Source organism: Mesoplodon mirus (assembly GCF_964341445.2).
Source record: "Mesoplodon mirus genome assembly, chromosome: 11".
Taxonomy (NCBI): domain Eukaryota; kingdom Metazoa; phylum Chordata; class Mammalia; order Artiodactyla; family Ziphiidae; genus Mesoplodon; species Mesoplodon mirus.
Genome location: NC_138987.1, coordinates 23,492,176 through 23,506,446, shown reverse-complemented (window position 1 = coordinate 23,506,446; position 14,271 = coordinate 23,492,176). Strand labels below are relative to the sequence as shown.

General features: G+C 40.7%; 1 protein-coding gene across 18 annotated transcripts in view; it reads left to right on the top strand.

Annotated features, from left to right (window-relative positions):
- ANKS1B (ankyrin repeat and sterile alpha motif domain containing 1B) overlaps positions 1 to 14,271 on the top strand; it is a gene marked incomplete at both ends in the record, with an annotated part of 1,184,520 nt that overhangs the window by 839,593 nt on the left and 330,656 nt on the right. For all 18 annotated transcript variants that reach the window (XM_082634609.1, XM_082634606.1, XM_082634608.1 and 15 more), the window contains one exon: positions 4,970 to 5,068. In XM_082634609.1, coding sequence (XP_082490735.1) covers positions 4,970 to 5,068 — 99 coding nt within the window. The remainder of the gene's footprint in view (positions 1 to 4,969; positions 5,069 to 14,271) is intronic.

Here is a 14,271-nt window from a genome sequence, read left to right as displayed (position 1 = left end):
CCACACGGCTCAGAATAAAAGGGAGGAGAAAAGAAAGAAAGAAGAAGATAAAATAAAATAAAGTAAAGTAAAATAAAATATAGTTATTAAAATAAAAAATAATTATTAAGAAAAAAGAAGTTTTATGTGAAAAAAAAAAACGGAGACAGAACCCTAGGACAAATGGTAAAAGCAAAGCTCTACAGACAAAATCACACACAGAAGCATACACATACACACTTACAAAAAGAGAAAAAGGGAAATATATATATATATCGTTGCTCCCAAAGTCCACCTCCTCCATTTGGGATGATTCGTTGTCTATTCAGGTATTCCACAGATGCAGGGTACATCAAGTTGATTGTGGAGCTTTAATCCGCTGCTTCTGAGGCTGCTAGGAGAAATTTCCCTTTCTCTTTATTCGCACAGCTCCCGGGGTTCAGCTTTGGATTTGGACCCGCCTCTGCGTGTAGGTCACCTGAGGGCGTCTGTTCTCCGCTCAGACAGGACGGGGTTAAAGGAGCAGCTGATTCGGAGGCTCCGGCTCACTCAGGCCGAGGGGAGGGAGGGGCACAGATGCGGAGCAAGCCTGCGTCAGCAGAGGCCGGCGTGATGTTGCACCAGCCCGAGGCGCGCCGTGCGTTCTCCCGGGGAAGTTGTCCCTGGATCCCGGGACCCCGGCAGTGACGGGCTGCACAGGCTCCCTGGAAGGGGGGCGTGGACAGTGACCTGCGCTCGCACAGAGGCCTCTTGGCGGCGGCAGCAGCAGCCCCAGCGTCCCACGCCCGTCTCTGGGGTCCGCGCTGTTAGCTGCAGCTCGCGCCCTTCTCTGGAGCTCCTTTACGCAGCGCTCTTAATCCTCTCTCCTCGCGCACCAGGAAACAAAGAGGCAAGAAAAAGTCTCTTGCCTCTTCGGCAGCTCCAGGCTTTTTCCCGGACTCCCTCCCGGCTAGCCGTGGCGCACTAGCCCCTTCAGGCTGTGTTCACGCCGCCAACCCCAGTCCTCTCCCTGGGGTCTGACCTCCGAAGCCCGAGCCTCAGCTCCCAGCCCCCACCCACCCCGGCGGTGAGCAGACAAGCGTCTCGGCCTGGTGAGTGCTGGTCGGCACTGACCCTCTGTGCGGGAATCTCTCTGCTTTGCCCTCCACACCCCTGTTGCTGTGCTCTCCTCCATGGCTCCGAAGCTTCCCCCCTCTGCCACCCGCAGTCTCTGCCCGCGAAGGGCCTTCCTAGTGTGTGGAAACCTTTCCTCCTTCACGGCTCCCTCCCACTGGTGCAGGTCCCGTCCCTATTCTTCTGTCTCTGTTTTTTCTTTTGCCTTACCCGGGTACGTGGGGAGTTTCTTGCCTTTGGGGAGGTCTGAGGTCCTCTGCCAGCGTTCAGTAGGTGTTCTGTAGTAGTTGTTCCACATGTAGATGTATTTCTGATGTATCTGTGAGGAGGAAGGTGATCTCCACGACTTACTCTTCCGCCATCTTTTTTTTTTTTTTTTTTTTTGCGGTACGCGGGCCTCTCACTGTTGTGGCCTCTCCCGTTGCGGAGCACAGGCTCCGGACGCGCAGGCTCAGCAGCCATGGCTTACGGGCCCAGCCGCTCCGCGGCATGTGGGATCTTCCCAGACCGGGGCATGAACCCGTGTCCCCTGCATCGGCAGGCAGACTCCCAACCACTGCACCACCAGGGAAGCCCTCTTCCGCCATCTTGAAGCTCCTCCGCCCCTAGGTTCTTCATGACCTTTTTTTTTTTTTAGATTCCATATTTATGTGTTAGCATACTGTATTTTCTCTTTCTGACTTACTTCCCTCTGTATGACAGACTCTGTGTCCATCCACCTCACTACAAATAACTCAATTTCGTTTCTTTTTATGGCTGAGTAATATTCCATTGTATATATGTGCCACATCTTCTTTATCCATTCATCTGTTGATGGACACTTAGGTTGCTTCCATGTCCTGGCTATTGTAAATAGAGCTGCAGTGAACATTGTGGTACATGACTCTTTTTGAATTATGGTTTTCTCAGGGTAGTGGGATTTTGCCCATAGTGCGATTGCTGGGTCATATGGTAGTTCTATTTTTAGTTTTTTAAGGAACCTCCATACTGTTCTCCATAGTGGCTGTATCAATTTCCATTCCCACCAACAGTGCAAGAGGGTTCCCTTTTCTCCACACCCTCTCCAGCCTTTAGTGTTTATAGATTTTTTGATGATGGCCATTCTGACCGGTGTAAGATGATATCTCGTTGTAGTTTTGACTTGCATTTCTCTAATGATTAATGATGTTGAGCATTCTTTCATGTGTTTGTTGGCAATCTGTATATCTTCTTCGGAGAAATGTCTGTTTAGGTCTTCTGCCCATTTTTGGATTGGGTTGTTTGTTTTTTTGATATTGAGCTGCATGAGCTGCTTGTAAATTTTGGAGATTAATCCTTTGTCAGTTGCTGCATTTGCAAATATTGTCTCCCATTCTGAGGGCTGTCTTTTCGTATTGTTTATGATTTAAGGATTAAATTTTTAAAATCATTTCAGTATTCAAACACTGAAATCAAGTTTTTAGTATTACCTATAGATAGTAGCTAATTCAGACTATAGCATCCTGGTGTGTTTTGTGTTTGTACAAAGAACCCAGGTTCTATATTTTGTATAAGCTTAGGTTGTGGGCTGGTAATTTAGCCAGTGGAAAACCAGATAATGATCTAGTACATAGGTGGCCAAAGTTTTTTGTTTTTTTGTTTTTGTTTTTTAAGGGCCTTTTAACTCCTTTGGAAAACTCCTTAAAGAGTGAAAGTCAAACACAGAACGGTGTCATACATCCCGCTCATCACACACTAGTCCATTTCTGAAAATAATAATGCTTTCTCAAAATGAAATCATTTATATCCTTAGCCATGCCCTATTGTGTGCACTGAGTACTTTCTGAGAGCAGTGTTTCTTGTGGCATACTCCCAAGACTGGCTTATTTGTTTGCATTAGGCTTTTATTATCATGCTGCTCTACCTGCATAGTTCTGCCTTCTCCAAGGTGGCCAGAGTAGCTTAAGCACAGGAATGTCACTATGCGTAGGTGGAATGTTTTTGTCTGGTGAGCGCCCATTGTAAATCCCTAGCTATGATGCCATTCTAATGACTTTAATCTTTCTAAGAACAGCCAATTACATCCATTTATAACATAGTCCGATATTAAATTGTTTACATTCATCTGTTCTGTGCCAGTCCAGGGAAAGACATTAGTCTTTGCACCATAGTAAACTGGCCCCTCCTCCTTTACTTTCTCAGGAAAAGGCATCACGATCCACCCCTACTGCTGAAGCCTGGAACTGACATGTATTCTGAATTTCTCCATCATTCTGTGCATTCAGTCACCAAGTCAAACTTCTTGATAGTTTTCAGATCCACTCACTTCTTTCCATCTCCTGTGACCAAAACCTTAGTCTAAGCCCACATCATCTATAGAACAACTACTGTGGTCTTCTAACGGTCTCCATGCTCCCATGATTGCCCTTTCCAGTTCATTCTCTTTTGCTTTAAATATTCATCAGTACCCATTGCTCTCCATAAATAGGTATTCTGTAATTTCTATTCATAAGTGTTTTTATTTTACACATTAGTAGGACAGAGTTTGACTTGTCCATAGAAACCAGTGATCTGAATTCTTGAACTTCTCTATAGACTTATTTAAATGGAAACTCTAGCTTGCAAGCTCCAAAAGACTAAAATTTAGGGACAAAATAAGCCATTTATAGATTTCTGTGTTACAGGGAGTTCCCTGGCTGTCCAGTGGTTAGGACTCCGCCCTCTTATTGCTGAGGGCCCAGGTTTGATCCCTGGTCAGGGAACTAAAATCCCACAAGCCGCACAGCACAGCCAAAATAAATAAATAAATAAATTTCTGTGTTGGAATATTAATCAGAGGTCAAAAAATCATTGAAATCAGAGAACATCAGGACTAGACTGATCCTTGGAGATTATGTGGCTCAACCTCATCATTTTATAGGTAAGGAAACTGAGGCCCAGCCACAGAAAACAAATTGATCTTTCTAAATATGGAATCTCATCATGTAACTCCTTTTCTTAAAATCTGTCCAGGCTTCCCATTATGGTCAAGATGAAGTCTAAATTCCTCAGCGTGGCATACAACATCTGTATGGTCTGGCCTTTCCTCATCTTTCCAGACTTACGTTTCGCTCCTCTCTCCAAGTTATCCTAGAACTTGATGTTTCCAAGTAAACTGTGTTCTTTCTTACCCACACGACATTGCACATAATTTCTCCTAGTCCTTCCCATTTTGAATGCTAAATCCAAACCATCCTTCAGACATCTGATTAGACATCATCTCCCCTGAAAACATGTCCCAGATCCCCTCTACACTACCAAGCATGTGTCACCATCATAGCATATTCACAGCATCCTAACTGCCTTTGAACAATCTGTGTCCATCCCTGGACTGGAAGGAATGGACGGTTGAGGGCAGGGACCTGCATCTTACTCATTGTTCTGTCCTCACATCGTGATCAAGTATCTGACATTCAGTATTTAAGATTAATTATGAATTCTCTTTTAACTTTCCTAGTATACTTCAATTAGTCCATCAGCTCTCCTTAAAAAGTCTGTTTTCAGAGGGAAAAAAAACTTGTTCATTCACCTCCATGCATAGGTCACTGATAGTTTTAAGTGACAACTCTTCCTAGAAGCATATACATTTGTAGGGGAACAAGGTTTTGAGTCACAGGAATGAATTCCCAGTACAGATAATCCAACCATAAATAGTAAGCCATGAGAGTATTTGTGAGGGAAAGAAAACTTTCCCAGAACCTTCAACACAGTCATATAGGTGACCTACTCTCACCTCACCCTCACAGAAGAATGACTCTATGGTTTTTGTCTATAAAAATCAGATCACTTGTTAGTTATTTTTCTCTGTATTAAGAAAATCATTATTTACCCACAGTAAAAATGCCTGATTTAATTTATAACATTTCTGGTTTTGTTTCAGGGAAGCAATGTTATGGAAGATCAAGATCTGTTGGAAATTGGAATCCTTAATTCTGGGCACAGACAAAGAATTCTACAGGCAATCCAGCTCCTTCCAAAGGTAAGCCATGCTTTATTACCTTAGCCCTGAGTATAGTCCCAGTGGTTTTAAGTCCAGGTGTGCAAGGGGTATTAGTATTTAGGACAATATGTCTGCATATTGATGCAGCTCCTCAAAGCAGGTCCTCTTAGTCCAACTAAACATTCAGACTCATAAGACTACTATGAGCCACAGTAGATCTAATCAAGAAAGATATAATACAGGAAATGCCACTGGCTAGTAAGGCAGCTTCAGAGTTTTTCTTCAGTGGAATTCTTTATGTCAGTACAAACATCAGTCCATGCCCCCCAGGTGACAGATCAGGTGCAAGAAGACAAGATCAATATAGGGTGGGTACAAGAATGTTCCTGGATTAGAAGCCTCATGCCCTTAAAGGCAGTATCTCTTGTAACAACTCCGTAGCCCTAGCCTCCAGGGACAAGGAACCTGCCTAATCACAAGTCATCACTCAGGGAAGTCCAAAATATCACATCCCCATCAGGTATTTGTAGTTCATGTATGAATCTTCCCAGTCCAGATGCAATTTACCAACCAGGCATCATTTTAACTTTAAGTAGTATGTTACCTAGCAACAGAGTTGACCTTCTGTTTCCAGATAAGGTTTCATAAGAGGCTAAAACAACTGGTCTTCAGGATATGTAGGATTTTAATTGGTAAGGAAAGGGAAAGGCATTTCAGGGGCCAGCAGGAATCACATAGATAGAGGTATGGTCCAGGCAACAAACTGCCAGAAGCATTAGGGGAACAGCGATACTCGTGTGATTTAAAATCCAATGGGATTTGCACAACAATGTGAATGTACTTAATGCCACTAAAGTGTATACTTCAAGATGGTTTAAGGTGGTAAATTTTACATTTTGTTATTTCACCACGGTTTAAAAAATAATTTTAAAAAAAGAAGAAAAAATCCAATGTGATTAAAACAATTGGAGAGTGGAGTCAGAGTTAAAACAGAAAAAGTAAGTTGGGTCAGGTTGGTATCAAGCTAAGGAATTTGAAATTTATTCTGTAAGCACAGGGGAATGGACATGACTAGACTGCTTTAGGCCAGTTAATTCTGGAGACTGTATACAAGAGGAATTAGAAGGAAGGAATGTTGAAGTTGGGTCATACACTTGGAAAAAGATTCAGGGGGCAAGATTGGAGGCAGGATAGCAGATGGACGGTAATAGATGCACCTAAATATATGAACTTATTATATATTTTGTATTCTCCTCTGTGCTTTTCCTTTCTAAGGAGGCTATAATTTCTCCTTCTCAGAATGGGAAAGATAAATACTAACCACTGTTTCTAAGGAAGTGACATGATGAAATTTGCCAGCTGACAATGAACTGAGTTTCTACTGATAGAAACTTACCACTTTTGCAAATTCAAGGGAAGTCAAGCATACAAAGGAGTTTTAGTCATACATTTTCTACACTAAAAGAAAAAGAATAAAGCATCCTTAAAACTGTATCTGGAGGTAATTCTTATTAACATACTGTTCACCTCGCTACTTTTGTATCTTTACGTAGAATATTAGTTCCTCAGCAAGTTTTCTCCTCACTCTCAGCAAGGACTCCTGCACTGCTGCAACCCCAGAACCTGCCACAGTGCCTGCCCCCTAGGAGGCACTCAATAAATCAGTGAATGACTCCCCACTTGTCACAAATCTGCCTGCCATTTAAAGTTCAACTCAAATGGTTCTACATCACTTTTTTTGTGAAACTTCTCCTAAAGTGAAACCACTTCTCACCACCTTAGTAATTATTACCCTAGTCCACACCAACCACCTCTAATCAGGCTACCACAATAGATTCTAACCTGTCATCTCTAGGTTAGACTACTTGAGTCAATTTCTCATTGGTCCTCTCACCTGGACAATGCATAGATGCCTAATCTCTGTCCTGGTTACCTTTCTTACCACTTTACAGTTGAATTTCCACACAGCGCCCAGAAAGAAATGTAAATCAGATCATGCCACATCCTGATTAAAATCTCCAGTGGATTCCCTTTCTCACTTAGAAAAGAATCTTTATTATGACCTACGAAAGTCAATAGGCTCTGACCCCTTCCCACCAATATGACCTCATCTGTCACTCTCCCTTTCTCCCACACTCTAGTCATGTGACTTTCTTTTTTGTTCCAGAACATGCCAAACTCATTTTTGCCTCAAAGCCTTTCTGTATTGGTCTGTCTGCCTGGAAAGCCTTTTCTTCATATCTTCAAGTGCTTGCTCCTTGCACCATCAAATCTCTACTCAGCTGTCACCTCCTCACAGAGGGTTTTGTGCCCTCAAAGTCACACTCCTCACCTACTGTCACTGTCCTTCATATTGTCCTGCTTCAGTTTTCTTCATAGCACTTGTGGCTACCTAAAGTTATATTATTTATTTGTTTGTTTTCTTCCTTATTTTTCATCTCACCCCCAGGATGCAAGGTCAGTGAAATAAGGGACCTTGGCTATCTTGTTCCCTTTTATATATCCAGTCCCTGGAATAGTGCCTACCACATCAAAAAATAATTTGTGGAATGAAAGAATACCCTGCTCTTTCTTTCCTCTGAGATTTGATGGCCCTATGCTTCTTCTGTCTGAAGGTACTAATAATATTTTACTACTTTTATGGTATAAGCATCCTGAGAGCAGAGACAATGTCACATCCATCCTTGACCTTCCCACTGTGCTGAGCTCAATACATGCCCATTAAAAGAATGAAAGAATGAGTGATTATACAAATGAATCTTTTTTCACATATTATTCAAATATAAATTTTTTAATCAAAGAATATCTCAATTTTTAAGCTGTGTCAAAAGAACCTGAACCCAGAATTATTTGAAGAATAAATGACATATTTATTTTTAAGAGAGAATATCATTCCCATTAGAGAAAACAATATAATAGAAATAACACAAAATTAAGCTTCTATCAAGAGGCTGATGCTGAAGTGCTTACTATGCACCCAAATGAGTAGAGAGTATATAAAAACATCCAAACACGTGTTCAGCAGTACAAACAAAATGTTATAATGCTACAGATTGAAGCTTTGCTTTCTTAGGTAATGAGCCCAATCTTTAGGTGGTTGACAGTGTAATTCTGCTGCCAGCACGTTCATTTGCATTCACTCTAACTTTGCACTGCCAAAAAACGGACAGAATGTCTCTTCATTTTGCTTGTGCAATTTTGGTCCTCAGAATATTTGTGTTCTTCATCTGTCATGAGAAATACTCCATGATTGCTACCTGAGATCCTTTAATTAACATATTGTGTTTTGGAATTGGTCAGATTGTTCCTAAACAGAGAAAAAGTGGTTTGCTAAGTGCAATCTCGATGTGTTAGCACAGTTCAATGCATGTTTTTTATGCTTTATTTGTATTTGTTGTTTCAAGTTTCAAATACAAAAGTTTATTCTTTTGGTATAATGTTTTTTCTATAATATTCCCTTTTTAATATTGAAGTATTTACCAGTTCAAAGATCTGAATGGTCTCCAGTTCATTTGATACACTGAACACAAAGAATGTGTTCCACGTAGACATCTTCAGAACAGTAATCACATTAATTCCTCTTCTCCATCCATTCTTTCCTGTCTTTTACAGTGCCTGACCTTTAGTAGCAAAGCTTAATTATCCATTTTCATCCAGCATCCACTCCCCTCACCAGCCCCAACTCAGTCTTTCCTTAGGTCTGAAAGTTTCCCACAACTTTTTCCCTTCTCTCTCTTTTTTTTTCTATCAAAGGGTAAGGATCTATTTTACATAAAGAAATATTACAAATTTATAAGTGAACCATAGGCAAATTAACAAAATAATTGCCAGAATAAGTTACAAGGCATAACATTTAAGGGGATACACTAATGGAAAATAAGCATGAAAAAAATGCTTGGCCTCCTTAGTAACTGGTGCAAAGCTAATTAAGATGACAATAAGATACCATTTAATACCCACAAGACTGACAAAATTAAGGCACCTCATCATTTCAAGTATGAGGGTGGTTGAGGTTCAATGGGAATCCTAGTACATCCCCATAGCAGTTTACTTTTTTTTTTTAACATCTTTGTTGGAGTATAATTGCTTTACAATGGTGTGTTAGTTTCTGCTGTATAACAAAGTGAATCAGCTATATGTATACATATATCCCCATATCTCCTCCCTCTTGCATCTCCCTTCCATCCTCCCTATCCCACCCCTCTAGGTGGTCATAGAGCACCCAGCTGATCTCCCTGTGCTATGTGGCTGCTTCCCACTAGCTATTTTACATTTGGAAGTGAGAGAGTGGCATGGACATATATACACTACCTTTTCTCTTTTTAAGAAAGGACACATACCAAAAGTTCTATGAGAAGATGGCTTATTTTGTAGTCTCCTAGAAACTTTAAGCATATTGGGCTTTTTCTGTCCCCAGACACAGGGAAATTATCTGATTACTTATCTGTAACGTGTAATTTACCTTTTTCCAGGTAAGAATTCTGTGTTGCCAAGTTTTTGGATAATCCTTTAAAATCTTTTTATAAGGGCATATCTCTTTTGTCCTTTGACAGTATAACACCTGGAGGTCAGGAATTCAAAGGATTATCATTTTAAAGTTTTGCAGGATTTTGTGTCAAGGCACATAGTATATCTGCTCTCTTAATCTCTCATCCTGAATTGAAAACGCATTTCAGCACGCTAGCAACTTTTATATCACATGCTCACTTCACTTTTTAATATTTTTTCTTATATTTTCCTGTTTCATAATATCTTTTGGAATTACTTGGTAATTGTCTACACTCGCTGTTTGCTCCCTCTCATCCTTCAACCTACTTGGGTCTAACTAGTTCCTCTGCTGCCACCCCACACGACAGTGCTAAGGTTACCAGTGACCAGCAGAGCAGGAATTCCATAAGCTGCTTTCACCTCACCTTGGCTTCAGTAGGTTCTGATACTCTTGTTAGCTGTCAACATCGTCCTCTTTTGGCCTCCACGATACCCAGTTATCTTCCTGCCTCTCTGCCATTCCCTCTCCTTGCCTGCTCATTCGCTCAGTTACATGTTGGAGTTTCTCAAAACTCAAAATATTTGATGACTAGTAAATGTAGTTATCACAGGACTCTTGATCATACAATCATACAATACAATCATACAATACAGTTTCTGGTATTCATTGTTTTGTTCATTGCAACCCTACTTTATTTTACTGAATAATGAACACCTACATTTTTAAGTTCAGTTCAATTTTACCAGTATGTGTTGGGCTACATAGTTTCAATGGTTTTTTTCACTGAATGGCACTGAATACCTCTGTCCAGATAAATTATTCCCTTCCCCATCCTCAGTTTGAGATTTTGGTTTAAGAAAACAAAAACAGAGTTGTCTCTTATTCCAATAGAAAAACAAGATTCTCTGTTAGGTATCTATTGCTGTATAACAAGTTACCTCAAATCTTATTGGGATATAACAACATTTATTATCTCTATTTCTGTGGGGAAGGAATCTAGGAGCAGCTTAGCTGGGTCCTCTGGCTGTGGGGTCTCTCACAGGACTACAGTCATCTTGAGACTCAGTTGGGGAAAATCCACTTCCTAGCTCACTCATGTGGTTGTAGGCAGGATTCTAATCTTTGGGAGATTTTGAACTGAGGCCTCAATGCCTCACAAGCTATTTATTGGCTGAAGGCCTTCCTCGGTTCCTTGTCACATGGGCCCCTCCATAAAGAAACATGAAGCTAGTTTCGACAGCATAAGCGAGAGGACAAGAACATGCTAGCAAGATGAAAATCTCAGTCTTTTGTAACATCCCATCCTTTTGCCTATTCTATTCATTACAATCAAGCCACTAATCCAGCCCAAACATAGGAAGAGGTATTTACACAAGTGTGTGAATACCAAGAGGTGGAATCATTGGGGCCATCTCAAAAGTCTTCCTGCTACAGATACACTTTATAATGATCCACTTTACAGTCTAGTTTCCATGTCTACATTTGTGGTCAAAATGGAATAACCATTACATGGTTACAACAATAAAGGCATCTTTTATTTCCATGGGCCATCTTCATGGTACTATGATATTCACAATTAGATGATTTAGTAACACATTAGTAATCACCATTCAAAAAAGAGGCACATGTCTCTAATCTGTAAAATTAGGTATAATGTAGCATGATATGACACAATCATACAGAAATTAGAGACGTTGAAGATTTGCCAATTGCACATAAAGACTTCATGATTTGAATGCCACTGATCTAAGTGATGCATACAAATCAGGAATCCTATAAAACATTACAAATTTTAAAAACATGTTCATTCTTCATTGGTGCCTCATTATTGAAAGGAGCATATTTCCATCTATATTAGGAAAGTGAATTGGTCAAACTCTCTCAGAAAATACTTTAAGGATGTTAGCAAATTAAACACAGTTTTAAAAAACTAACACAGCTAGACAGTAAAAGGGACCATTTAACTTTAGACCTGATCAGAACAAATAGATAAAGGCAACAGTTGACCAAAAAAAGCTTGGGATACAGAGATATACTGGCAAAGACTGAAAACTCAAACACTTTTAAAGGCAAGACAATATGGAGTAGTGGAAATTGTGGCAAACTGGAGAGCATAAACCCTGCCCCCCCAAAACAAAATTGGTCTTGTTTCCACTTTATCAATTAAACAAAGCATTAGGGACCAGATTTGGTTATAGCTGTGACTTTGCTACTCCAAAAATTAAAGTCTTAATACAACAGAGTCCCTAATTATTTCAGAGTTCAAAGGAGTATTATGAATGTGACATTATCTCAGTTTGGCTTCCTGCCCAGGATTCTGCTCTTAAAGACCCTAGTTCTTTCAAGGTGCTTGAAATTCAGATGCTTGTTGATTCTAGTCTTGATGGTTGATGAAGATGTGTGCAAGATTTAGGGGGAAATTGTACAACCAATGTAACTTCTTTAAAACTCTAGAAAGGAAGGTTCAGTCTTATTTCCCTGTCACTTAGAAAAATGATAGCAAACCATTCCTGCTTCTTCTGCTATTTTTCAGAAGGGCAATGACAAAACATGGGCTATAGGCACAGATTCTCTTGTTGTACCTTTTGACAGGGTAACTTTTCATTCCCCTGTGCCACACTCACTCTCCATCTACCCTCATTCTTTTTTCTTGCATTTCTTTCTTTTTACTGGCAGGCATCTTAAATTTCATGCCATTTGATGTTTGACCTACCACCCTATGGACATCCAGTAAAAGATATACTCTCAAATACAATCCCACACACATATGTGCACAGTTAGTATGGCGGCCCTAACCTAAAGTTAATACACGACTGGACCCATGGTCTAACTGAGGGCATGGGGTATTCCACCTCCTGGAGGTATGGTCCTTGGTGGGAGAAGCTGTGGTGTTTCTAGAGTCTTTTCAAGATCTATTCAGTTCTGTAAATGTCTTTTCGTTCTGGGACAAACAGATATGCTCACTTAGATCACTTAGATCAGTGTAAAAGATGATTTCGTTTTCGGGATAAATGTTGGTGCCATTGGAGAACGAGGAAGGAAAAAAGAGTAGTTGACCTTAAGGTCATTTGGAATAAATAAAATAAAGTTTGAAGTGACAGCAAGTCATTCAGATCTTTCTTATTATTCCTTAGTCTATATAATCAGATAATGAACTCTAGCCACTGTAACGAACAACTCCAAAATCTCAGTGGCTTAACATTATTAAATTTATTTCTCACTCATACTAAGTCCATGGTGGTTTAAGCAGCTCTCCTCCAAGCAGAAACTCGGGGATCCAGGCTTCTTCCATCATGTGGTGGTTCTCCCATCTTAGAGTTCTTTGAGAGCTGCCCTAAGGGTAGGGGAGAGAGGAACATAGACGATCATACAGGATATTCTGTTGTCAGGCTTGGAAGTGCAGCATTTACTTTAGACCACATTTGACTCACCAGAACTCAGTTTCATGACCCTTGCTAAACTGCAAGGTAAGCCAAGAAATATAGTCTCCCTTCACAGGAAGTGCTAAATGGAATTCCTGAGAATCTAGCCATTCTGTGTCAGAAACCCCTTTTTCTTTCTGCACCTCAGCTGCTGCCTTTCTTCACACTAGTATTCATTCCTTAAGATTTATTCCTTGGAGAAGCCTTTTGAGACATCCTCTATCTGGGCTAGGGTGCTAATTTAACCTTCTGTGCTCCCATTACACCCGATAAAACTACCTATTGACTAGTTTGTCTCTCTCACTCAAGATTAGGATCTTTGTCATATTCATCTTCATTTCCTAAGCATGGAGCACCTGGACGTTGTAATGCTCAGTTAATATTTATTAGACTGGACTGAGCCAAACAAGAATGCAGATTAGAAATCAGTCCTGGGCTTCCCTGGTGGCGCAGTGGTTGAGAGTCTGCCTGCCAATGCAGGGGACACAGGTTCGAGCCCTGGTCTGGGAGGATCCCACATGCCGCGGAGCAACTGGGCCCATTGAGCCACAACTACTGAGCCTGTGCGTCTGGAGCCTGTGCTTCGCAAAAAGAGAGGCCGCGATAGTGAGAGGCCCGTGCACCGCAATGAAGAGTGGACCCCGCTTGTCGCAACTGGAAAAAGCCCTCGCACAGAAACGAAGACCCAACACAGCCAAAAATAAATAAATAAATTTATAATTGCTTGTTTAATGAAAATTAACAAAAAACAAAGAGAAAGAAATCAGTCCTGAATAGGTCAAATTAGGACTCCCAGGTTAGGAAATTTCCCAGCTGAGCACCTTTATATTTAAATGTTTTACAAAGAAGTAAGTCAGGTCCTTCATGAATGTAACACCCACAACCTGGTGGCCTGCATTCTCCTCCAGAGACCTCCTCCACCTTGCCTCATGCTTTCTGTTTACAAGTGGAAACCAATAACCAGTCTGTTCTTTGGGAGTACATTGGGAGAAGGAATGGCTGCTATTTATAAAGCTCTTTGAGCCGTTTGAAATGACAAAGCCCAGTACACACAAAGTACAAAATAGCTATAGCTGTTTGGGCTGAATAGATATCCAAATAACTGCTAGACGTGAGAGCAGTGCAGTCCCAGCTTACTTATGGACGCTCTGTTCCTAGGTTTTTACACCATTTCAGAAAGCAAGGTGACTGCTGCATTCTTCCTAAGCTAAAGATGGAGGATTTGAAATGTTTTATTTTAAGTGAATTTATCTTAGAATACTTTATTATGTAGACCAGCAAACTGAACTATCATTTTACTATGAACTATCATAAACTATCATTACTATCAT